Source organism: Mirounga leonina, unplaced genomic scaffold, assembly GCF_011800145.1.
Source record: "Mirounga leonina isolate KUSES-001 unplaced genomic scaffold, KU_Mleo_1.0 Mir_174, whole genome shotgun sequence".
Lineage (NCBI taxonomy): Eukaryota > Metazoa > Chordata > Mammalia > Carnivora > Phocidae > Mirounga > Mirounga leonina.
This window is the reverse complement of record NW_023270451.1, coordinates 73,383,066-73,408,777: the sequence shown is the minus strand read 5'-3', so window position 1 is coordinate 73,408,777 and position 25,712 is coordinate 73,383,066. Positions and strand designations below refer to the sequence as shown.

Sequence of the window (25,712 nt, the reverse complement as noted above, 5' to 3'; positions counted from 1 at the left end):
CATTGGTCCAGCGTGACTCCGAGCAACCAGCATTACTAGAGGCTGAGGTTAAGGAGGGCTGGTTGTTGATAACAGTGTTGTGCTTTTTTATTCTATGCACCCCAAGGTTGTACAGCCAGCAAAGTGAGGGCATTGGGGAAAACTCCAGGCCTTCCCTTGCAAGTAGATAGCACTTTTTATTCTCTTTATCAGAGGGATGTTTCCATCCTGTGCATCAGGCAGGGGGAATGAAGTCCCAGAGCAGTGAGAACCAGACACTGGTAAGGACAGGGGTTCTCAACCAGGGACAAATTTCCCCCCAAGGGACATTTAGCAAAGTCTAAAGACATTTGTGGTTGTCACAATTGGGAGGTGCTATGACATCTAGTGGGTAGAGGCCAGGGATGCTGCTAAACCTCCTAATGCACAGGACAGCCCCCCACAGCATGGAATTATCCAGCCCCAAAATGGGCCAGTCTCAGAGCTCACACGTGAATCGGTTACACAAACAGATCCCAACTTGCAACTACCCCAGGAATATCTAGTGTCCAATCAACTCGACGCCCAACTATCCTGCCGCCATGTTAAAGCTGGGAACTCCAGCTTTAGAGGCTGTGATCTTGGGTCTGAACACTGAGTTCATTTCAGTCCCCATCCCGCACAGTTTCAAGCGCCACCTAAGTCTGGTGGCTACGTGGCTGCAGACCATGTGCCACAGGCCGGTCCACCCAAGAAGCAGACATTACTGCACACACCCAAGTATGGGCCCGGCCAGGCATCCACCACGTTCCCCTGCCAAGGCCAGCTTTGCACCTCCCAGGGCTGTGTCCTGGGGCCCGTGTTTGAGTCTGGGTGCCTGCTGCCTCCACCCCGGGTCTCACTGGGATTCTCCACAGCAGCGGCTGTCCCTGAGACTAACCGCCCACTTTCCTCCCCTTGCAGGAGGCTGCGTGTGCTTACGTGTTGATCGTGACCGCTGTGTACTGGGTGTCTGAGGCCGTGCCTCTCGGAGCTGCAGCCCTGGTGCCTGCCTTCCTGTACCCGTTCTTCGGAGTGCTCCGATCCAGCGAGGTTAGACCATTTGTGGCCCAGCTCCCTGCTCAGGTCCCTCCTGGGCCAGTGAAGGGGGCTCAAGGTGAAGGGAGAGCCCCAAAGCACTTGAGGAAGGGGCTTTCTTCACCCTCTGGAACAACCTCTTAGCGCTAAGCCTTTGCACCTGCTATTCCAGACCCTGAGTTCCTCTCCCATGACCCTCATCTCCCTCAAACTGCCTCTTTCAGGAAGCCTTACTTGACTGATCACATCCAATTGCTCCTTCAGCCTGAAACCCTCTAGGAACTGGTTGATTGGCACCTATAAGCAACCTGCTGTTGACCTTTCTCAGTCTTTTGTATATCCACTTAAACTATAAGGCAGGAATCAAAGGTAGGAATCGGGTCTCCCAGGTCTTTGGAATCTCATTATAAACCTGAGTCTGTGTATAGTAGGTGCTCAATAAATGTGTGTTGACAGAGAGACTCATCATGTTTTCCTGAATCCTGACAATGTTTTCATCTGCTACGCCTAAAAAAAAAAAAAAATTCTATTCCTTCTTCCCCAACTCAAGATTACTGCATATTCTTTCCTTGACCTCTGTCTACCTAGATCTTGCCCTCTCTGTCCACTCTCTCTCTCTATGGCATCCTTAAAAGCTCAACCAGAAATTGTCAATTATCAAGCCCAGGCTGTGGTCAGATTTCAGGGCAAACACTTAAACCAGCCACAAACGAGAAAGAAGAAAAACACAACCAGAACCCAGAAGCAAGATGAAAGATGGTCCTCATTCATTAACACCTGGTTCTATTTAGACTGTTATAGCACTTGGTCTCTGCTTAGAGTTTCTGATAAAGATCGAATGGTAGAGATTGACAGAGGCACAGAAGAAAGACGAAAGGGAACTGATGTTTGCAGGCCTACTAGGAATCAGGCACTGTACTGGACGTACTCTATCAGTTATGTAATACTCCTGAGATCTCCACAAGGTGGGTGTTGATATTTCCACTCTACAGATGAGGAAAGAGGCTCAGAGTTAAGAAACTGGCTCAAAATCACAAGGTAGGAAGTAGCAGAACTGGATTCAAACTCCTATCTATTAGATTTCAAAGTCTATATTCTTGCTTTCTATTCTACCAGATGGACTCAACTAGCCAGTTTGTTTGTTTGTTTGTGTTTGGGACATTTGGGTTTTTGGTTTTCGTTGGGTTTTTTGTTGCTGTTGTTTTATTCTGTATTGTTTTTGTTTTGGGATGGGAGGGTGGGTGGCAATGAGTAGCTGTAGTAGCCTTAGTTGTTCCATAAAGGATGGGATCCCCCAAACCATCAGCAGTGCTTTTATTCTTGGAGATGGGTACAACACCAATATCCTGGAGACCCTCATAAAAGCTAGCCTGTGACCTGCATCACCAGGCAGTTGCTCCAAAGTGTCCCCTTCTTTTGTGGAAACAAGAGTAGGTAGTTTGGTCTGTGTGCCTGTCTAAAAGAACCACCAACCTTAAACACGACTTTTCTTAAGAAAAGCATTTAAACTTATTCTGCACATTTCTATTTTTATTTTTTTAAAGACTTTATTTATTTATTTGACAGAGAGAGAGAGAGAGAGAGAAAGGGAACACAAGCAGGGGGAGTGGGAGAGGGAGAAGCAGGCTTCCCGCGGAGCAGGGAGCCCAATGCGGGGCTCGATCCCAGGACCCTGGGACCATGACCTGAGCCGAAAGCAGGAGCTTAGTGACTGAGCCGCCCAGGCGCCTCTGCACGTTTCTCTTTAAAAGTGAGAAACCAGAAGCCCATGAGTCAGGGGGTGAAAATAGAGGGCAGAGAAAAAAAAAATGACATTATAGAAAGAATTGAATCTTAACTAACATTTAACGTGAGCTAACTATTAATTAAAAGATTTCTATCTTTGTGTTTCACTTTGGGGCAGCCCCAAAGCCGACAGTATGCCTTAGCCTTGAAGGAGATGATGTCCCTATTTCTCCAAGGGCTGCCTGCAGCAGGAATCCCCCAGAGGGGTGGCCCAATCAGCGCCTCTGCATGGTAGAGATGTTGCTAGGCAACCATTCATCCAAGGGCCCGCCCCTCTGCACAGCCAGGCAGGCCAGACCTAGAAGGCATCTACTGAGTCAGTGGTTTGGGGGGGTAACATGACTTTGTGAGGGGAACAGGAAGGCTGTCCGGTGAAGGATTAGGCATTGTTATTGCTGGGGCTGGAGATGGAAAGCACTGGAAGAGCCAGAGGGCAGGTCTTATCATTTGAAGTGAAAACTCCTGCGCCATCTGCCTGATAAAGTAGCAGTGCCTGGCAATGATATTTAACAGCTGGGCTATAGGAAGCAGCTTCAGCCAAAGATAGTCTGTTGAGTGGCTTTTTAAACTCAGAGTAGAGGAAAATGCCGATAAGTAGAGGACATGGCTTATGCCCCTTTGTGAGCCACTCAACTTTGCAGATGGAGACCTAGTCCACCACCACTAGCCACACCCCTCCACCAGCATGTGCCCGGGCTCCCCAAGAAAAGGCGGGCTGGGGGTCTGCAGAAGCCCCCTTTGCAGACAAATCATCTACTTGTCACTCCCCAAACCCACCTTGTGCTTGCCTAGCGTTCCCTTGACTCAAAGTTCTCTCCAATTCCCTCCACCTTTAAAATCCTGTCCAGGGGCACCTGGGTGGCTCAGTCCGTTGAGCGGCTGCGTTCGGCTCAGGTCATGATCCTGGGGTCTTGGGATCGAGCCCCACATCCGGCTCCCTGCTCAGCGGAGAGCCTGTTTCTCCCTCTCCATCTGCCTGTCACTCTGCCTACTTGTGCTCTCTCTCTGTCTCTCTCTCTCTGTCAATAAATAAATAAAATCTTTAAAAAAATAAAATAAAATAAAATAAAATCCTGTCCAATTACCCTCTGCAGTGAAGCCTTTCCAAAGACCTTAGCTAAAAGTGTTGCTCCCTTCCCTTGGAACCGATCTGATGTCTTTAGCCTTTCAGTGGTACATCAGATATACCTGATAGTAACTTGCTGTGGACACGTCCTCTCTCCACAAAGATTCGCAGCCCCTAGGATTTGTGGTGTCTATGGCCTGCATCCTTGTGCTGGCCCTCAGTGAAGGCTTTTTGGTTGCAGGGTTTCCGGACGGTGTGCAATAGTGTGCTTTGCACCTGAAGGAAGGCATGTGGGTAGGATCGGTGTGACTCTGGAACCGTGGCCTCTGTCCCTTGTGTTACTCATTCAACATTCAGAAAAATATTTCCTGAGTTCTGTATCTACCATGGACCACCTGGGACATTACAGGGACCCTGAAGGCGACAAAAATGAAACACGTAATTTCTGCCCTCTTGAGACTCACAATAATGCTTCTCAGTTTCCCACTGTTGGCTTGGATGTAGGCATACAAATGGTTCATTTTTATGGTGATGACTTGATGGTCAGCAGGTGTTAAGAGTTCGTTGTGTGCAAAGCTTAGACTTCCTCTCTCTGTCTTGCTGAAAAGAGATACAAAATGATAGACTCCTGACCTTGAGAAGTGTCTATTCTAAAAGAGAGAAGGCACAAACCAAATGGGAAAACACAGAAGAGCCATGCGGTAATGCCTCATTTTCTGGCACTGCGGAGGATTCACCCAATTCCCCAAGGGGGAATGTTCTAGATAAATGAAATTTACCCCACCAGGTGCCCAAATTTTATGTTGACCACTTTTTGATTGACGTCTTTCTAGAAGGCTTTATAATTTCCCCAGCCTTTTAAACGGAATTTGTTGAATACAAATTAACTTTTTCTTTGGAACCTTCACAATTTCCAGGGGGAAAAAATTCTCAATCAAAGGAGCCAATGTGGGCTGGATGACAGCACAGTTGAGTAACTTGAGTGCTGGCCCAACAGCTGAACCTAAAGAATCTTGAGGAACATTCTGGCAGTGGACTAGAGAGAGAGCCCAAGTGAAAATCTAAAAGACACATTATCAGATCTGCAGATGACTCAGAGCTAGATGGGCCAACTAATGAATGATGACAGAAACAATGCTGATAGGATGACACAAAAGCTTGGGACTGACAAAATGATGTTTTATAGGGATAAATGTTGACAGTGTGTGTGGAAAAGACTTGGCTTTTAGTTGAGTACATATGCAGCATGAATCATCTATCAGCCCAATGTGGCCTGCCAAAATTTGGAGAATTTACCATATGCCAGGCACCATGGGAGGTCCTTTACATGCTCCACATCACTTAATCCTCTGTAAGGTGGTTTTTAGTTCTGTTTTTACGGAGGAGTTCAGAAATGGAAGTTCAGAGAGGTTAAGGAACTTACTATGGAGTGGAGCCAGGACTTGAACCCAGGAGTGTGTGCCCCCATTAACCATTGGCCAATATGTACTGAGGTCTGCGGAGTTACTAAATGTATGTGTCCAGAGCATTAAATTCTAGATCAGGGGCTCATACAGTGGGGGGTAGCCAAGATGTCCAAAATCTAGAATGTGAGTCACATGGGGAAGGAAGAGAAGACTCAAGAGGGACATGATTTTTGGCTTCTGCAGCTCCACACACAAGGCTCAGGGGATCAAACCAGAACCAGAGTCCAAGCACCATAAGAGAGACCCGCTCCATGTGAGGGAAGATGCTGAAATGGGCAGCCACATGGGGTCTGGGTATTCCTGTTCGTGGGAATGCAAGCCAGGCGACCATGTCAGGGATGTTGGAGGTAGATTTCATGCCTTGGGAGAGGGGATGGACTCAAAGGGCCCTTTGACTTTGGGATTCTATGACCTTCTTGTTGTCATCCTGCCACTTCTTCCCTCTACTGGTATACAGAGCTCAGGCCTGGATTTTAGGTTTGTTCTTTATTTTACCTCCATTGTGACTCTCACGACTATCATTGTATCTGCCTCGGGAATGGTCTATGCCCTTCTAAGGCACTGCCATAGCCAGGGACAATCATGTTAGTTAAGATTTACCGTTTCTAGGAGGGTGGGAGCGAGAGTGTTCTCTGGGGCAGTAAAAGGCATGGTTTGAATGCTGGGGCTTGGGAACAGTCTCCAGGGTGTCCAGGGTCAGGAACTACTTCCAATAGAGGTGACATCTGCTTTTCTATCTCTCCCCTGCCCAACACACACTCACACTCACACACACACTCACACACTCACACTCACCCCCTCTGCTGTCCCCACGGCCCTGCACTGCAGGCCCCTGGCAAGTCTCCTTGGCATTCTAGCTCCTGCCAGGACAGGACACGCTCCTGCGATAACAAAATGGCCTCTGCAGCCCTATGACACCAGGGTTCAATGTCATGAATCTGCTTCCCTGTTGGTTTCTGATTTTCTGACCTGCCAGATTCCCGACCATCACCGAGACCGTGACTTTCTCTGTTTGTCTGAACCTGGGCGCACTTCATATACCCTTCTCTGCTCTGCCTTTCTAGGCTCTGCCCTCCACGGAGGCTGATCCCCCGCCCCCCATACAGGCCTGCGGGGAGGTAGGCTGAGCCTCGGGGCCCAGCCACCTGCCTGAACCCAAGCAGCTCATCACCCACAGCCGTCCAGACGCAGCTCAGAGCTGAGCTCCACACCCAGGCTGTGAGTGGGGCCTGGACCAGGAACCTACAGATATTGCAGCCTCTTGAGGCCAAGTTACTGGGGGGGAAGAGCTACTCCCTACATATGAGCCAGCCCCTTTGCCTCTGGACTCAGAAGTCAGCCCCCTGCCTTAGTTTCCTCCACTGAGGGCAGTTCTTCAGGTCCCAGAGAAGAAACTGGGGGTGCTTTATGAGTCAGCATCTCCGGGAGCTAAGCCAACTTCCGGGCCAGGTCAGCACTCATCTGAGTCTCTCTGCTTTAGACTTCTCTGTGGTAGGGTTTGCAAAGAATGTTTTTTAGCAACAAACCCTTTTCTTTAAACCACATCTTGGGAGGCTCAATACATAAAACAGACGGAAGAAGAGGTCCTACCCAGATTGGGCGTGGAGGCCCAGAGCCCCCGGCTGCTTGGGCCCTTCCTGCAGGCCTCCTGAAATTTCAGAGGCACTGAGTGTGGTTTGCAAACGTCTGGCCTTGGGGGGAGTAATTAGGTGATGTGGAGGGTGTTGGAGCCCGCAGAGACTTATCCAGCAGGAACGGCATTCCTTTCCCCAGGAAAAGGCGCGGAGTCAGCCGCCCTGGATTTGGCTGCCTTGCTGGGGCACTGGCTGGAATGCAGTAGCCTGGACTCCAGCCCTGCCTGCGGGCCTAGCTCCGTGCTGAGGTTGGGAGCCACCCTGGGCAGCCCCTCCTGGGGTCTAGAGGATTTCCCTGCAAAATTGTCCAGATGTCCAGAAGAGCCTCAAACGAAGTCCATTGCCGGAGGCCACCACCGGTCTCCTGACGGCTTGCCACGTTCCCACCATTTCTAGAGGTGCCCACAGCTGACCTGCAGAGCACTGACTGTCTGCATTTCTGGGGTCCCCCACCCCCCGCGAGCCACCAGATGTCCGCCTCAGGACATGGTCAGATCCACCACACCTCCTGCGGTCTCTGGCTGCTGTCGCCAGGAGTGGGTAGAGTGGCAGCGTGGAATGAGTCAGGATCCAAGCTGGGAGTAGGGTAGACCTGAGTTTGAATCCAGTCCTGTCACTAACCGGTCTCGAGCAAGTTGCATAATCTCTGCAAACTGCCCTTTGCTCGCGTGAAAAAGGATCTAGAAATAGCGACCTCACGGGGAGCTGAGGATTTTCCACTAATGGTGAGTGTGCAAGCCCGTACCACGTACCACGGCGTCAGCGACAGGGAGGATGGGTTGGCCCATGGGCCTCCTCCACCGGGATGGCCCCAGGGAAGCCGACTCACATTCCTCCTGAGAAGAGCACTGAGCCGAGCCTGCTGTCCAGAGTTCCCTTTTCCAATGTCTAGGAATAGAGCCACAACCTTTATAAAAAATTGTTTTAGGAGCACCTGGGTGGCTCAGTCGTTGGGCATCTGCCTTCGGCTCAGGTCATGATCCCAGGGTCCTGGGGTAGAGCCCCGCATCGGGCTCCCTGCTCTGCGGGAGGCCTGCTTCTCCCTCTCCCATTCCCCGTGCTTGTGTTCCTGCTCTCACTGTCTCTCTGTCAAATAAATACATAAAATCTTTAAAAAAAAAAATTGTTTTAAACATTTAAAACCTAACCTATCTAGAGATCAATCAATAATTCCGCCTTCAAAGAAAGTAATGTTTTAAAGGTCATCACTAATGGATGTCGCCTGCAATTCACTAACGATGAGCTAGTTACTGAAGGACCACAACCGCCGGCCCTTCTGTCCTTGGGCCTCTCCATCCAGCCTGACTCAGAAAGCTCTTTCGGTGTGCTTACACTTCGCTAAGAAAACTTGGAGGAATCTCTGGTGTTCAGGCCCCACCTTGCTCCTTCTTATTTCATTTCTTTCTCTTCTTCCCTCCTTCAGTCATGCTGACCTCCCTGGCATCACTCTCAATCTCATCTTGAAGCTTTTTATCCTTTTTTTACTTCTTTAATAATATGCACATTTATTGAGCACTCCCTGTATACCAGGCACTGTTCTAAGACTCTACCTGCGTTATCTTACTCGAGGCCACGCCGTGCCGGATTAAATGAGCTGTGCATCATGACTCTCGCCACTGAAAACATTGGAATGACGGGGCCACGGGGGTTCCGTGGCTGGCCCAAGAGCCTCCAGCTCATCTGCGGGGAAGCAACCCTTCAAACCCAGCTGATCTGAACTCCAGAGCTCATGCTATTGCTCTTCTCTGCCCTGCCTTTCCACGCGGCCTCCTTGAACGTATCTCTTCTAAAACACTGTCCCGGAACACCTCTGCTCTCCAAGCTCAGGGCTCTGGAAAACGGAGAAAACCACAGAGCAGAAAAGCAGAAAAGGCAAACATCACAGACACCGTGGACTCTACTCATGGGAGGAGCGCTCGTTTGGAGACCCTACTCCTCTTGGCAAATAATTCTAACAAGCTTTGTTATCTAGTTTCCCAACTCAGACAATATTAGTCTCAGAAATTAGGTAGTGGGGAAAGGGATGCCCACAGCACGCAGGAGGAAGCAACGCATGTTAGAAAACAATGAAAATAATCCTCAAGAATCCTGGAACCCCGGTGTGCCCTGAGGGGTTCTGAATAACCAAGGTTTGATTGTCAAAACAAACAAACAAACAAACAAACGAAAATGCAGTGGGCTGGACAACTAACAAACACCACCATCGGATAGAATTTTAATTTATAAAAGTGGAAAGGCAGCTTTGTGGCTGGTCCCGCTCTGTGTGCAGATGGCCACAGAGCAGGTCGGCCTTTGTGTGGACCACTGAGCGATAGGAAGAGCTGCCAAGATTCCTGGTCGTCCACCCGGTGGGCCCTGCTAGCTGATTTGCATCTGTCATTTACTCTTGACTACAGCTTTACAAAAGGTAGGGACTCACATACTCTTTATTTTTTTTAATTTAGATGCCTAAATGAAGCCCAGAGAGGTTGAGTAACTTGCCCAGGGTCACACAGCTGAGTCCCGGCGGACTCCGCAGCCCTCACTCTTCCCCACTTGGCTGTGCTGCCTCTTAATCACAAACTACAGCCAGGCTGCCTGGCCCAAGCGCAGGACACCGCTTACAAGGGGGCAGGGAGGCCACGCGAATAGACCTAAGCCCACCCAACACCAAGTATGAAAACAGCCCAGAGCCAGTCTCCCGCTAAAGTCGGGCTTGAGGCTTCCAATCGGCCAGTGTCAGGCCTGTGATTATGACTGAAGACAGAAATGTGTGCCTCCTCCTGCTGTCACCGAGACCAAGAAGACTCCCCTAGAGCTGAATTAGACGCACGGCTTCCAGTTGGCCCACCCTGAGTGACATGCGCAGTAGCTTTGGATTCAGGTGCACCCGGATTGATAGCCCGCCCCCGCCCGTCGCGCTAGGACCTTAAAGACTTCCTTAACCCCCCTGAGTCCCTTTCCTCACCTGCAAAGTGAGGGGCTAACGGTACCTGCCTCCTAGACTGTTGATGAGAAAGTGAATGCGAAATGCAAAACTCCCGTGGTGGAGAGGGCCCTCTCTGCAGGTGGGTCCCTTTCTCCTTGCCTTTGAAAGGAATCCCGAGGGGCGCCTGGGTGGCTCAGTCGGTCATAGATAATATAACCTGCATACATGCATGATTTGGGTTTAAATCAAATATAAAATATAATATAAAAAGTACAAAGGAGGGCGCCTGGGTGGCTCAGTTGGTTAAGCGACTGCCTGCGGCTCAGGTCATGATCCTGGAGTCCCTGGATCGAGTCCCGCATGGGGCTCCCTGCTCGGCAGGGAGTCTGCTTCTCCCTCTGACCCTCCTCCCTCTCGTGCTCTCTCTCATTCTCTCTCTCTCGCAAAAAAAAAAAGAAAGAAAGAAAGAAAGAAAGGAATCCCGAGAAAGCAGCCCCCCCTGCCCTCCAGGCTCTGGGCTCTTAAAAGGCCATCACAAACTGGCATTCCGATATGTGCCAAAGAGGCAGAAAATGAAAATGTTTGCAGCCGGTCCCCGGGAAAGTAACCACGATAGCACTGACCTTTTTAAAGGCTTTGCAGGGGCCTCGAGTCAGGGGGCCAGTGGCGGGACGGGTACTGCGTCTCATGACTTCTGTCGGGTTCCCTTCTCGGTAGACGGAGGACAGGAAAACACCGATTCCGCCACAGAGCTGCCTCCTAGACTTCTGGGAAGGTTAGGGTGCAGTGAGACAGGTCCTGCACTACCACCCCTGCGCCCCCTCCCCCCCACCCAGCCGTAGCCCTCAGGTATCCCCGCGGTGCCCCCACCTCCCACTAGGGGGCAGCATCTCCACCCATGCGCACCGGGCCCAGAGGCCTACCCGCCCCCCCCAGAGGGGACTCTGCCCTAGAGTCACCAGCCCAGCAGAGCAGGGAGCCTTCTCTGCCCTCAGGAAGCATTAGTGACAGTGCCAACTGACGACTGGGTTTGGGGACAAGAACTAGATTAAGCAGAAGCAGGGGGCTCCTCCAGGAAATGGTCACAGAGAGGGCAGGTGACCCTTCTCTTGCTACGCAAACCTCATCAACCAAACACAAGGACATCTCTGTGGGACGAAAGAGAGAAGAGAGAAATGGGGCACGCTGCTTTATTTTGGCTTTTTCGTTGTCAAAGTGTTAGCAGTGTTTAAAAATCACATAATACTGAAAAACTCATAATGCAAAACCAGCAGCTGCCTTCGGCACCCCTCCCCCTCTGCGCCCCCACCAAGTCCCCCCTCCGCCCCACCCCCATCCAGGGTCAATAACTTTCATCTTTGTTAACTGATTCTACTGGAATTAAGCACCATATGGTATTCTTTTTTTTTTTTTAAGATTTTATTTATTTATTTGAGAGAGAGAGAATGAGAGAGAGCACATGAGAGGGGGGAGGGTCAGAGGGAGAAGCAGACTCCCTGCCGAGCAGGGAGCACGATGCAGCTCGATCCAGGGACTCCAGGATCATGACCTGAGCCAAAGGCAGTCGCTTAACCAACTGAGCCACCCAGGCGCCCATGGTATTTTTATTTGATATTTGTTTTAAGATTTTTTTTTTAAGATTTTATTTATTTATTTGACAGAGAGAGAGAGACACAGTCAGAGAAGGAACATAAGCAGGGGGAGTGGGGGAGGGAGAAGCAGGCTCCCCACCGAGTAGGGAGCCCGGTGTGGGACTCAATCCCAGGACCCTGGGACCATGACCTGAGCCGAAGGCAGACACTTAACAACTGAGCCACCCAGCTGCCCCTAAGATTTTATTTTTAATCTTTATACCCAATGTGGGGCCGAGACTCACAACCCCAAGATCAAGAGTCGCATGCTCTACCTACTGAGCCAGCCAGGTGCCCCTCTTATTTGATATTCTTATATTAATTCTTGAGTCATCACTTGTAGACATTATCAGTTGATTTCCAATGACAGCAGATGAGGATTTTGTCCTCTTAAACCCGCCCCCTTTTCCTGCCTCCAGTCCTCCCAGTATTATAGGTACACCACGGTTTTGGTTAATTCAATAATCAAAGTTTAACAGTATGATTATGTAAATTTTGTTTCTTTCCAACACCACATATTTTACTGTATTTACGTTTCCTGCAGTTTTCATTTTTCCTGCAATTTTCATTTTTCCTGCAATGAGAAATGTTCTTGTTTTCCCACTTTAAAGAGGGTTTCTCAATTAGAAATTAAACTTCTCTGTATCTCTTCCTCTCAATTTCTGTCATGGTTCCCTTGTTGGGAACAATTCTGTATGTGATAAATATTTACTGAGCATCTACTTTTGCATCTTGGTGCTAGGGGTTAAGAGATTTACAAAGAAACATGATCCTTGGCCTTTTTGCAGCCTGAAATTCAGTCGAGAGATGAGAGAGGTACACAGAAAAAGACAGGGAGCATGAAGCGAAAATTCAAGCATCGTCCTGCCTGCTCTGCGATGGGTGGAATTAATGGTGTCCACACTCCACTCTGGAGTCACAGGCCAGAGTCACAGGGAAAGTTTTCTTCTCTCACAAGGAAGGCCTGAACTGGGCTTTGAAATCCGATTGTAAACAGAGAAGAGAACGTTCCAAGTGAGGAAATCAGTGAAGGGTTGACCTGTGGACCATAGACACATGAAGCATCTTAACAGGCCCCAGTCTTACTTTCCTCGTCATTAAGGGGCAGGGAGAAGTTAATTACTGGTATTTGGCTGTGGAGGAGAAAAACCCCTCTTCTTAGGAAACGGACACTGAAGTATTTAGGGGAAAAGGCTAACACGTACGTGTCTTACCCTCAAATGGCTCAGGGGAAAAAAAATGTAGACAATGTATGGGCATTCCTTATGTAATTATCACTTTGGAACTCTTTGCAACTTTGGAATTATTTGGAGTTTTTTAAATTTTTAAAAATTTTTAAAGATTTAAGGCAAGCTATAAAGATACCCTGGAGAACTCTAACCTGAGGAAATAACCACATTTATATAAGGTGAATGATTTAAGCAGATTCTTTGTTCCATTTGTAGTTTTAAAAAAAAGGAATTAACCTAAATATGCAATAAAAGGAAAATGGCCAAATTCTGTGGCACATTATGCTTCTATTAACATGATTTTTTTCCAACAAATTTAAGTCAAATAAGAAAATGATCAGGGTATGATGTAAGTGGGGAGGGGAGCAGAATATAAAACAGCATAGTATGTAAATCCAATTATGTATCTATATAGACATAAATTGGAAATATATCAAAGTAATAACAGTAGCAGGATTAAGGGTAATTTCACCTTAAATTTTTCTGTATCTTGACGTTTTCCATAATGAGCATGCATTAATTTTCTAATTTTAAAAATTAACATAATTTTCTAAAAAGCTAAAAAAAAATGAGATTTGGGAATAAGCCCAGTTATTTTATGCTTTTTTAAAAAAATTTATTCATTTGAGAGAGAGAGAGAGAGCCCAAGCTGGGGGGAGAGGCAGAGGGAGAGGGAGAAGCAGACTCCCCCACTGAGCAGGGCGCCTGCCACCCAGGCCCATCCCAGGACCCTGAGATCATGACCTGAGCCGAAGGCAGAGGCTTAACCAACTAAGCCACCCAGGCGCCCCCAGAGTTATTTTAATAATTTTTAAGGATTAAGATAAAATTATATATTTATTCTTTGAAATGATATCGTAATTAAAAACAGGGTGCTTTAATATTTTTATAAATCAATCAATCAATCTTTTTTTTAAGCATGAAGAAGAGTATTTACCTTACTGGGTTGCTGGCCAGATTAAATGAAATCACCTCTGCAAAGTGCTTAGATCTGTGCCTGCCCAAGGTAGTAGGAACGTATATATATATTATATACGTGCGTGTGTGTATTACATCTATAAACACACAACGTCAAGCCGTCGGCTGGGCCAACAGCCCGCACCTCCCCGCTTCCCGCTCGCCAGGCCCCGTTGAGCGCGCGTTGAGCGGGGCGCATGCGCCGGCCGCGGCGGGGGCGGGGCTGACCCGCTGCCTTCCCGCAGGTGGCCGCCGAGTACTTCAAGAACACCACGCTGCTGCTGGTGGGCGTCATCTGCGTGGCGGCTGCGGTGGAGAAGTGGAACCTGCATAAGCGCATTGCTCTGCGCATGGTCATGATGGCCGGAGCCAAGCCGGGCATGTAAGTAGCCCTTGAGGTGCCCAGCCACCGTGCGGCCCCCCGCTGCCAGGGGGCCACCTGGACAGGGGTCCTGGGCCCCCGCGTGAACGGCCAGGTCAGGGTGTTTTTCTACTAACGGGGATGGAACGACATCAGGCCTGCTGGGCTCCCACAGCTCCCTCCGGCGAGAGGGCCCTCGATCGTGGAGGAGAGATGCGCGTGTGTGACGTTGGTGTCCTTTATTTTCACAGTCTCAGTAATTTATCGGAGCCACATAGACTTCGCGGGCAGCAGGTTACAAAATACAAGGGGCCCATTGGGTAAAACGAGAAGGACCAACGTAAATTGTTTCTCAACCTTTTTTCCAGCGTAACAGGGAACGGGCTGGACAGGGAAATGGGTGTCTTCTCCTTTGCCATTTAAGGAGACGTGGAGGTTTCCTCCCAGACACCCTGAGTTTTTGTTGTCCCTGGTTCAGACTGCAGCTCAGACAAGTTGCCCCTGACCTGGTGTCGGAGATGCCCTCCAGGCCCTCAGCCGCGTCCTGGTCTCTGTCTGCTGGGGGGAAGGCCAGGGCAGACATTCGCAACCTTGGGGAATGTGCAGGAAAGTCGGGAATGAGTTTTGTGTTAACCTCACCTCTGCTGCATCGAATAACCCTACCCTTCTCTTTCCTTCGGAATATTTACCTCCTATTTACAGCTTTCTCGTGACATTTTATGTAAGCGGCCCTGACTCCTTTGAGAGTCCAATGGCTTATAAATAAATAATATGGTATCAGTTTTCAACATTAGTCATTTAGATGAATACACAGCTTAGGCCTCAAAGGAGATTCCCGTCTCCCACTTAACTATAGCTTAATTTGGTGTCATTTGCCCCCTCACTAATAGCCTTGTACCCCACACTCAGCCTCCTAGGCACACAATGGCATCTACACATCACGCTGGGACTCCGCAGCTCTTTAAAACCTCTGTGTATTCAACTCAAACTCAAGAATGCTGCTCCCATTGCATTTCCACTCTTCTTCATTTACCTCCTCCCCGAGCATGTTTCCACCGCCTGCAGGGCTCTCTGTCTGCTGTTGGTGGGGGTCCCGGGCAGGCAAACTCCTGTGGCTCTCAGCCTAAACAGAAAAACTCCACCAGGACTTCGGCCTGCCCAACCTAATCCACACGACAGGTGTCCCCACATTGCACAACATCAGGGATCCCACCTCAAGTAAGAAACGTGGGTGGTCTTTATGTTGGCTTTGTCTTACGGAAGCGAGAACCACATCTGTTCCAACACGCATTGTATGTCTCCAAAGTCAAAGAGAAATAACTTGAGGGTTATTTTTGTGAGTGCTTTCCTCCGAGGGCTGACTTTTCAAGATACCAGCTGAAGAAGTGCGCGCAGTGACATGGGGCACTTGTGTGGCCGGGTGGGGCGGGGGGAGCTATCCTTTCAGCAAGTGGGCAGCTGGGCAAGTGGTGGGCAGAACCGTGAACTCCATACGTTAGTCTCTGGTCACTAGTAACTACGGTGACGTAGCTGCAGAGCAAAGACTGTAATGGTCCCCGAAGAACTGCTGTTTGCAGGGCAGAAAAAAGAATTCCTTTATGCACCAAAAGCACACCTCATTACCAAGCGAATGTCTGCAGAGCCGAGCAATGAGTAAAAGTCCAGGCCCGGCGACCCTACTACCAAAGCTCGTCTTTGCTTAAGGAAGGGCTTTTTGCTCACTGAGGCCATCAGCCCAGGAAGTGTGATTTATTCATTCAACAAATATGAATTTAGTGTTTACTCGGTGCCAAGCCCTGGGAGTACAGAGCTGAATGCATGACATAAAACCCTGACCTTCTGGATACATGCCAGCGCCTCCCCCTCCCCCCGGCCCCTTCTCTAGGCCAGCTCCGTCGGGTTCATAGGAGGCCCCAAAGGAGCCCCACGAGGGCAGCGGGGGGCCACGCTGGGGAGTGGCCATGCTGTGGACACCGCACCCACCCGCCCTGCCTTCCAGGCTCCTGCTCTGCTTCATGTGCTGCACCACGCTGCTCTCCATGTGGCTCTCCAACACGTCCACCACCGCCATGGTGATGCCCATCGTGGAGGCCGTGCTGCAGGAGCTGGTCAGTGCCGAGGACGAGCAGCTCGTGGCTGGCAACTCCAGCGCCGAAGAGGCCGAGCCCATCAGTACTGTTTGCTGGAGTTCACCTCCCCTTCGCCCCTGGACCCTCCTCTTGGGACACCGCCCAGCTCAGGGCCGCCCCCAGAGCCCTCACCTGTGCCCCTCCCCTCCCCTCAATCCCAGGCCAGCCCTTGGAACCTGAAGCTCCCTTGCGACCCCACGTTCCTGGCTCTTCCTTCCTACCCTGCTCACAGCAGCCACCTCTGCTCCTTTCCCCCAAACACTCCAGGGTTCTGGCAACACCCTGGGCCTGCCTGTGTCCGCAAGCCCCGCCATGCTTTCAGAGCGGAGGGAAGGGCAGTGGTCACGCCTGCCTCCAGCAGGATCTGCCCTCGTTTTCCCCGTTCAGCCCCAGCCCTGAGCCCCTGCCCTGCACGGTCAGCTCCAGCCTCCACATCTCATGTCTGCTTTCCTTTGCTCCTGTAGGTCTTGATGTAAACAACAGCCAACCCTCTCTGGAACTCATCTTTGTCAATGAAGAGTGAGTATGACTGCCCTCCTCCCAGACGGAGCCTTGTCAGGTCTATTCCAGAGGTCAGGAAAGTGGGTACCTGAACAGCTCTTTTAGATGTATGGGCCCAGCTCACGTCCTGCCGCACCACCACCTCCCGCTGCCCTAATTTCCTCTCCGTACCTGGGAACCACCTGCCAAGAGCCTGAGGGCAACTCCCTCAACCACAGGGAGTGGCAGCCATGAGGGAAGAGACAGAAAGACTGACTGAATCTGATTGTCCACACATCTACCAAGTAGAACTGAAGTAGAAGAATACTACATTTAGTTAATGGAAAAACATAATAAATGTCACTGGAGATTCTCAGAGAATCACAGAGTATCTTCTAGATACTAGATATGGTCTTACTAGATTTGGCCTTGTCAGATATGACAAGGAAGGATGAGGTGATAGGCAGTGGATTCGAGGACAGTTGATGAGAGAGTCGCATGAGGGTGGGGAGAAGCTAAAAAAGGAGAAATACGCCCCCAAGCATTCATGTGAGACAGATCCATTAATAGCTCATTTCTTCCAGAAATTCTATATCAAAATGTGGTCTTCAAGGGATACTGTGATGAATGTTGCCTTTAAAGGCTGGATGTGCAGCAGAGCTGAGTTTTGCAGTTTGGTGTCTTCTTGGGCAACGAGAGCTGCCCTGAGTGCAACCAGCACGTGTGAGGGGAGAACATAGAAAGGTGGGGACAAGCTTTGCTCTCCCCCGCACTGCTGCCTTCAGTCACAGCTGTCCGATTCCCCTCCACGGCCCTGGACAAGATCTCAGGCAAACTTCACTGCTCTCTGGTTCTTTAAGGTGTTAGAACAGAATGAGCTCCTTTGCAGGTAGTCAGCAGTCTGGTCCAGACTCCGAAACTTCCGTCTCTCAGCCACAGTGCCTCCTGCCTCCTGTCCCCCAGGCCTACAGGGTCAGAAGTCAGAGTGCGTGGGGACAGACTCCTCTTTCACCCTTCCTCCTCCCAGCCTCAGGGCTCCCACCCCTCCCTCTGCTGCCTCTGACCCCTCCAGGCATCCTCCCCTCTCTGAGAATCCCTCGCTCTCCCACTTGCCGGGGGCCCACATTCAGCATCTCTGGAGTGTCCCCTTGAGGCGCCCTCTGCAGAGCGCCAGGCCTGATGGCGGTGGTGAGGAGCTCCCGGATGACCACTCACCCCCACCCCTCGGTTCTGTGCTCTGCTGCCTCACTCCCCCAGAGCCTCTTCATCCTGGGGGTTGCCTTGGCCTCTTGGGTAGGGCCTCTTCAAGACGGCTCTGGCCCTGCCACCTTCCATGTGCATCACCCACCATAAGACTCCACATTATGCCCTGCCTTTGTTCTTCTCCAGACCTATATATATGTCCCCAAACTCTGAAGCAGAAGCTCAAGTTGTCCCTCAAACTCCCTCAGCAGAGTGCTGGTGGGAGCCTGGCCATTTGCTGGGGAGGATGGCAGTCTTCTGGGGTGGCCGGCACCTCCCATGCTGTCTGAGGGGCTCCAGGCCTGCCCTTCTCACCCGATTTGGGAAGGAGGGAGGGGAAACATCATACCACTCTACTCCTTCCAGGCTAACGACCCTCTCCAAACACTTCCCTCCGAACCCCCATCAACCCCTTACCCTCCCCTGGGGTAGCCTGGACATGGCTATCGACCATGGAACTCCAGGCCTGCACACGTGTCCAACACCTGTCTTTACAGTGAGCTCAGAACTAAGACAAATCGAAGCATGCATTTAGCACTGAGCGTAGCCAGTAAGCTACAGTTCAGTTCCCACCTTCCCCTCACCCCCATCCTCTTGCTCTCATCTGCCTTTCTCCATGTGCAGCCCAGACTCTCCCTACTCCTGCAACCTCAGAGATTTCACAAGGTTCTCCTTCTAGACAGTGACCTTCACCGAGTCAGCCGGTGAGAATGTGGTCAGGGCTCCTCTCTGGGCCCACTGTCTACTCTGTACATGCAGGTAGGAATACCGGCGCCATCCATCTGTTACAAGGATAACAATGTTGTGAGGACTAAAGTCCATATTTAAGTGCTTGGCCCCTAAAAAGCACTCCATGTTAGTTATTAGGAGTGTCAGCACTGCTTCTAAGGAAATGCTGTGTCCCCACAAATCCTGACAGCATCTCTGGAAGGCCGGGAAGCCTCGGGTGAGATTAGTCGTCTTTGTAGCCTAGGAAACTGGACCCTAGAGGGGTCACTTACACCAAACACCAATGGGGGGGTGGGGCATTCCCATCTCATGAAGTCGGATCCACTGTTGTTTTCTCATGTCCTTTGCTTTGTTCCAGCACGTCGACTGCAGACTTCACCTCTCTGATGCAGAACAAGGTAAGGCCTTGAGTTTTTTCTGTGCTTTAAGATTACTTGGAAGTCCCTCAAGATAACTCAGGGACAGAGAAGTCCTAGAGCCTAGAGCCAGTGGCAGCCACTGATGTGAAAACACAGAGGTGCTCACACGAGCCCGGATGTGAGAAAGGTTGCATGGGCTCCGGGCAAGGGCCTGCATCTCTGAACCCTGACCCTGAGAGGGCTTAGCCTCATAAAGTACAGGCTAGCCTTTCCCGTGGAAGCCCAATACTCAGCCATCCAGATTTCCAAGAGTCACAGATTCACCCTCAGGATTCCTTGTAGTGGGGATTCCATACAAAAACTATATTATAAAAAGGGTCACATTTAAAGATTTATTTATTTATTTATTTTAGAGAAAGAGAGCACGCACTTGTGTGGGTGGGGGGAGGAGCAGAGAGAGAGAATCTTCAAGCAGACTCCTGCTGAGTGCAGAGCCTGATGTGGGGATCGATTCCACGATCCATGTGATCATGACCTGAGCTGAAACCAAGAGTCGATGCTTAACTGACTGTGCCACCCAGGCACCCCAAAAGGGTCACATTTATAGAGGAAAGCAGAGTTTATGGCCTCACCTCTTCCCCCAGAACTGGTTTCACATCTCCTTATATCAGCCCAAATTTTGATCACCAAACTGTGGACTTTGTTGTGGTGAGGTTTTGGTGTTTTTTTTTCCATTTTCTTTGTGTTAAAGAAAAATGAAGGATTCTTCATTAGCTAATGAAATTCCAGAAAGCCAAGCTGTCCTACAAGGACAGAGCCATGTTCCGCCAAGTTTCAAAAGTCTCTGCCAATGGGCTGCTTTGCACCCGCTGGGTGGGGCTCTGTGTCTTGGAGGCACAGTGGGGTGTTTCCCCACTGCACGCTCTCCCTGGCCTCTGGTCTCCGATGGCCACAGTGCTGAGGCGTGGGATGCCGTGGGGCGATTACGCGGCCCCTCTTGAGGCCTGCCACATCCTCTTCCTGACAGTGGGACGGTCTTTGTCCCCACAGAACGTGAATGGTGTGCCCAGAATCACCAACCCGGTCAAAACAGCAAATCCCCAGGGCAAGAAGGAGCACCGGTCCCAGGTAATGGAACTCACCCCCTGACCCTGTTTCCTACATGAAATGCCTTGAGCTTCCCAAGGGGCACTGGTCTTGAAGTTAGGAGGGCATCAGGCTAGTGTGCCGTCACCAGGCAGTCCATCCACAGACAAGTCTGACCTGCGTATGCCATGGGGATAAAACATCTAACTCACTGTTGATTTTGGCAAGTCATTCTACCATCTGAGCCCCTGTTTTTTTCTTCAGCTATAAAAGCTGGGGGTTGGACTAGATCAGAGGTGTTCAAATTTTTTCCTCAAAGGTGCTTTGGGGACAATGCAAGTATTGTATTTGAGTATTCTGAGATTGTAAGCAAATTGCTTTTTGTGTGTGAATGAGTAGTTTTCCTGCTACTTGCTATACCACTGAAACAAAATAGACCTTTAAGTTGGCCTAAAATTGTGGCTATCAGTTACAGCCCTTGATTTCAAATTTTTGTGTCCATCCAAATAATCTCAAATATTTAACATTCATCATCAGCATAAATAAATGCCACCATTTCTGAAACACTGATTGTATACCAAGCACAGTGTGCTGAGCATTTTCTCCCTAGTCTTGGCTCAGGGACATAGCAGTCTTGAACTCTATTTCTGCAGATGAGGCAAAGAGATGACATCATGTGGCCCAAGGCCTCAGAGCCAGTAAGCAGGGAGAGGAGCATCTTGATTCAAATCCAAGTCTCCCTGGCCACACGTATCTACTTTCAGTTATAAAACAGACGTATGCTGATTAAATGCTACGTTACGTTTTAAATATTGGAGGTCCATGAAAATTTTCATTAGAAGAAAGGATCGTGGAAAACCACTGGACCAGAGAATCTATGAGGTCCCTTACAGCTCTGATAATGAATCTCTCAGGAAGGCTTGCAAGGGTCCAGACTGACTTGGGCCCTCCTACGAGGTGGGGCACTATGTAAACTTTGAGAGGGAGGCAAGGTAGCCTCTTCCCCGTGGGTTTCCCAGGATCTGGCCTGCTGATGTTTGCCCCAGGTGGCTCCTGGTCTCATAAAGACTCAGTGGGGGGAGAATAGGCCTAGAGGGGCAGAGGGTACTTGCTGCTGCTTCTTTTCTTTTTTAAGATTTATTTATTTATTTGAGAGAGCGAGAAAGAGCGTGCAGTGGGGGGAGTGGGGGGAGGCAAAGGGAGAGGGAGAGTCTTAATCAGGCTCCACGCTGAGCTGGGAGCCTGACACAGGGCTTAATCCCACGACCCTGAGATCACGACCTGATCTGCCACAAGAGTCAGACGCTTAACTGACTGAGCCACCCAGGTGCCCCACTTGCTTCTTTATCTACACTGGAGGCCAGGGGTCAGCAACCTCTGACCCTGAAAGGCCACCATCTGGGCCAAGCAGGGCCTGAGAGGAGCACCGAAGGCTAGCCTTATATGCAAGGGGAGGGGGAGAGTGGGGAGGCAAAACCAAGAGGCAAGAGGCAGAAAAGAGTGAGGAGAGAATCCCACACTGGATTCCCTCTGCAACCCAAGGCTTCTTTCTCAGTCACCTCCCGGTCAGGACTGTCACTCCAGCTCCAGAGAGAACCACCACCTTCCATGTGTCATTCACATGCAAAGCGGAGAGCAACCAGTTTTGCTAGAGTTCAAGTGAAACAGAACATGCTGTGACTAACAACAAAAGTAATAACAGCTTACCATTCGTTAAATGCCAGGAAGTGTTATTCTAAGTGCTTTACATATATTACTTCAATGACTCTTCACAACAATCTGGTGGAGAAAATGGGACTTTCTTCATTTTGCAGAAGAATATGCAGCTCAGAGGGGCTGCCCAAGTTGCTGAATGGTAGAACGAGGATTGGGATTTGTCTTTCTGACACCCAAGCATAAAACCTTTCCACGGCACCGTGGTGCCCCTGCCTCCATGCTTTGTGTGCTGGACAGCCCACACTGGGTTGGAAAGATGCACTGGTTTTTCTCTGATAGGAAAAGCCGCTAGTCCTGATCCCTGGCCCCAGGAACCAGGAGCTCAACAGAAAGTACAAGTCCCAGCATGACCAGATGATCTGCAAGTGCCTCTCTTTGAGCATATCTTACGCCGCTACCATTGGGGGCCTGACCACCATCATTGGCACGTCCACCAGCTTGATTTTCTTAGAACACTTCAACAAGTAAGTAACTCACCTGGTCAACAGATACCCACTAACCACGCACTCCGTGTCAGGAGCAGAACTAGGTGCTAAGGATAGGGCAGAAAAAGAAACTAGAGCAGTTTCCATACCAAGAGGGAAAAGAGACGATGGAGCGTGACAGTTCAGTGTGACTGGAGAAGGGCGGGGTTCTGCTGAGAGAGCCCACAGGGGCCGCCCAGTCACGGGGAGGACATGCCTCCCCAAGGACACAACTAGGGAACAAGACCGGAAGCACAGCGGGCATACACTGGATGAAGGGAGGTTTTCCAGACCAAGACAACAGTGAGTGGGAGGACTCAGAGGCAAGAGAGCAGAGCACATAAGAGAGAATGGTAGAGGGCAAAGGGAGGCCAGGGAGGTGGACATGCAGATCACAAAGGGCTTCTTGAGCCCAGGAAGGACCTTGGACTTCATCCGAAATGCCATGAGAAGCCTTTGAAGAATTTTAGGCAGGGAGTGAGGTGATCAGATTTATAGTTTTGAAAAACTGATTCTGGACTGAAAAAATGGAAAAGAGAAGGTATGCCTATTTTCAGCAGGAGGACAACTTTGGATACCACTGCAGATGCCCAGGAGAGAGCTGGTGGTGGCCTGCTGACCCAGGCAGTAGTGAGGAGAAATGGTCAGATCTGAGAGATAGGCAGAGGTAGGCTTGACCAGCCTTGGCAGGATTAGAAAAGGCCTGAGAGAGGGAAAGGCCAAGTCTGATTGTCAGACTCACGGCCTCCGCAGCTGGGGGAACAGAGTTGCCCTTGACCTACAAGAGCAGAAAAATAAGGAAATGTTGACATGGAGGTTGAGATGGCCAGATGGATACACAGCTCTGAATCTCAAGAGAAATTTCTAGGCTAAAGGCATAGATTTAGAATCAGTGGCCTCCAGAGCTGTCTTCATGAGCACACAACCTGTATGATCACACCAGACCACCATGCTCAGAAGGGCCCCACACTTAGCTTGAGGTTCTGCCCTCACCATCTGAAAATTCTTAATCATTTTTTAACAAGCGGCCCGACATTTGCATTTTGTACTGGGGCGCACAAATTAGATGTTAGTGGGTCCTGGTGGGATGCATATGGAAATTGAAGCCAGGAGAGTGAAGAAGATCGATCACTCAGGGAGAACATATAGAGTAAGTAGAGCAGTGGCCATATTAAGCTCGAATATTTAAAGTAGACTGTAAATGAGAGAACAATAGGTATCACACAGGGAAGAGAAAAATCTGGTGTCATTCTATCCAAGAGAAGAAAGTGTTCAAGGAGGATGGAGTGGGCCATACTGTTTAAAGTGGCTGAATAACTAAGCAAAAGGACAGAAATGTGTCCATTCGATTCAGTGACGTGGAGGTTACTGGTGACCTAGGCAAGAGCAATTTGGTGAGCTCCCTGGATCTCCACTGGTCTGAAAGTGCCACCATGCTGTTTTTCTTGGCACTGGTGAACAGACCACCCCCAGAGTTCATTCTGGCTGTGTTTCGAAAACCTACAGATTAGTTGTTACACCTTCTAAAGTGCTATAGATGGGAATAGGCCCTCCTCTGTATCCACAAAAGTCTATTTAACCTATTCTAAAAACCCATTCCCTTTCCTGGGTCAAGGAACAGGGCCTAGATCTCTATGTACAGGGAAGAGATGATGCAACAGACTTTATGCCTGTTAGCCCCTACAGGCCAGAGTGAGTCACTCAATGACTTATACCCCCTGGTATCCTTCTAGCTCCAAAAGCCCTTCTTTCCACCACCACCCCCACTCTGGCCCTTAGGGGAGGCACAAGCTGTCACAATTTCCCAAGAAGCACATGGATGGTAAAGGTAAGTCCCTGACCAGGCCACAGTGCAAAAAAGCAGATGTCTCTGTGATGAGAGAGAAGATGAAGCACTCTTACATCCTGTGTTTCCACTGCATCCTCTCTGGGGGCGGGGTGGGGGGGATTCTGCTCTTGGTCTTTCTCTTTTTCCACGCAGTGCCTAGTGTGAAAAGAGGGGCAGTCTCTTCCCACCTTAGAGGTGGGAGAAGAGCCCAAGAGGAAAGGAACACAGGTGTTGTCTAGGTTAAAGTCATGGCTCACATGTGGCCAATCCCGGCTCCCCAGGAAATAACACCTGGGCTGGGTGGGGCACAGCTCTTCCTGATGAGTGAAGAGTCCTCTGGGTAACCTCCCTGAGACCCTAGGGCAGCAGTGGATGTTGATGAAGGATTTGGAGATTCCAAGTCATGGTTCTCCTAGGGGCACAGTTAATACCTGGAAACTTGATGATGTTCTAGAGTCCAAACTTGTCCGGAATCGGTGCCTTGCATCCCTCAAAGCTCACATTCCTTCAGGAACTTTATAAACCAAGTATACCAGACTGCCCTTTCCATTCTCTGTTGTCCTGAAAACCAGATGAGTAAACTTACAAGAATCTCTACATAAATTAAGATCAAAACAGCTCCCGATTGGTTCTCCTGAGTGCAAAGTATGCATACTTCAGTGATATCAAGTGTGGTTGCTTAGGTGCCCTTGTTAGCTTACTTCATAATGCTTGGCTGGGCCCTGTGCAGTTGCAACTGTCAAATACGTGAGTTCTAGATAATGTGTTACCACGTCGTTACCCTTAGCTCTGATGCATGTCTTCTTAGGGAGCATTTAGCTTATCACCCCCAGAAACCACATGGGAATCCATCCTTTTCTTATCACTGACCTGGTTCTTTCCCTTCCAGCCAGTACCCCGCTGCAGAGGTGGTCAACTTTGGCACCTGGTTCCTCTTCAGCTTCCCCATCTCCCTCATCATGCTGGTGGTCAGCTGGTTCTGGATGCACTGGCTGTTCCTTGGCTGCAAGTGAGTCTCAGGGCCCTGCCGGCGAGGTACCGAGGCTCTCCTGTCCATCCAGAGTCATGGCGGGAGCCCTGGGGAGCACCACCCAAGGGGGAGCTGCTGAGTAACCACGGAGGATGTGCGAGGAGAAGACACTGGACTAGACAGGGAGTCAGGCATCCCCTGTTCTAGACACTCTAAACATACATGGCCTCGGCACTTCACTATGAGCTCTGCAATGGAATGTTCTTAATTCCAACTCACTGGTTAAAGGAACCGTCAGATTTATAAAAAGTCTGAATGGGAGGGTGGTTAATGTAGTTTCGTTTCTCTCAAAGCATACAGAGTAATTTGAACTAACTTTTAAAGAAATGTGACTCCAAGTAGAAGTTTCCTTAGGCTTAATTTTATAGACATGAGCGATTCATATATAGTAGTTGCATGAAATATTCACGTACCTCTCAAAGTCATAAGTTAGATATTCTTCTTGCAATATTATTCCTGATATTAATCTGTTTAGCAAGCCTTTCTTCATAACTATATTTCAATCAGCCTCAAACACATAAAGGGAAGATATAGATGATGTTTTGCTATTGGTCCATGGGACCCAAGACTCCCATTG

General features: G+C 49.7%; 1 protein-coding gene across 1 annotated transcript in view; it reads left to right on the top strand.

The window, feature by feature from the left end:
• SLC13A4 (solute carrier family 13 member 4) overlaps positions 1–25,712 on the top strand; it is a 40,770-nt gene that overhangs the window by 5,043 nt on the left and 10,015 nt on the right. The window contains exons 2-9 of the mRNA XM_035021172.1: positions 922–1,050; positions 13,957–14,093; positions 16,072–16,244; positions 16,666–16,720; positions 19,011–19,050; positions 20,062–20,139; positions 22,093–22,277; positions 24,995–25,114. Of these exons, the coding sequence (XP_034877063.1) occupies positions 922–1,050; positions 13,957–14,093; positions 16,072–16,244; positions 16,666–16,720; positions 19,011–19,050; positions 20,062–20,139; positions 22,093–22,277; positions 24,995–25,114 (917 nt within the window). The remainder of the gene's footprint in view (positions 1–921; positions 1,051–13,956; positions 14,094–16,071; positions 16,245–16,665; positions 16,721–19,010; positions 19,051–20,061; positions 20,140–22,092; positions 22,278–24,994; positions 25,115–25,712) is intronic.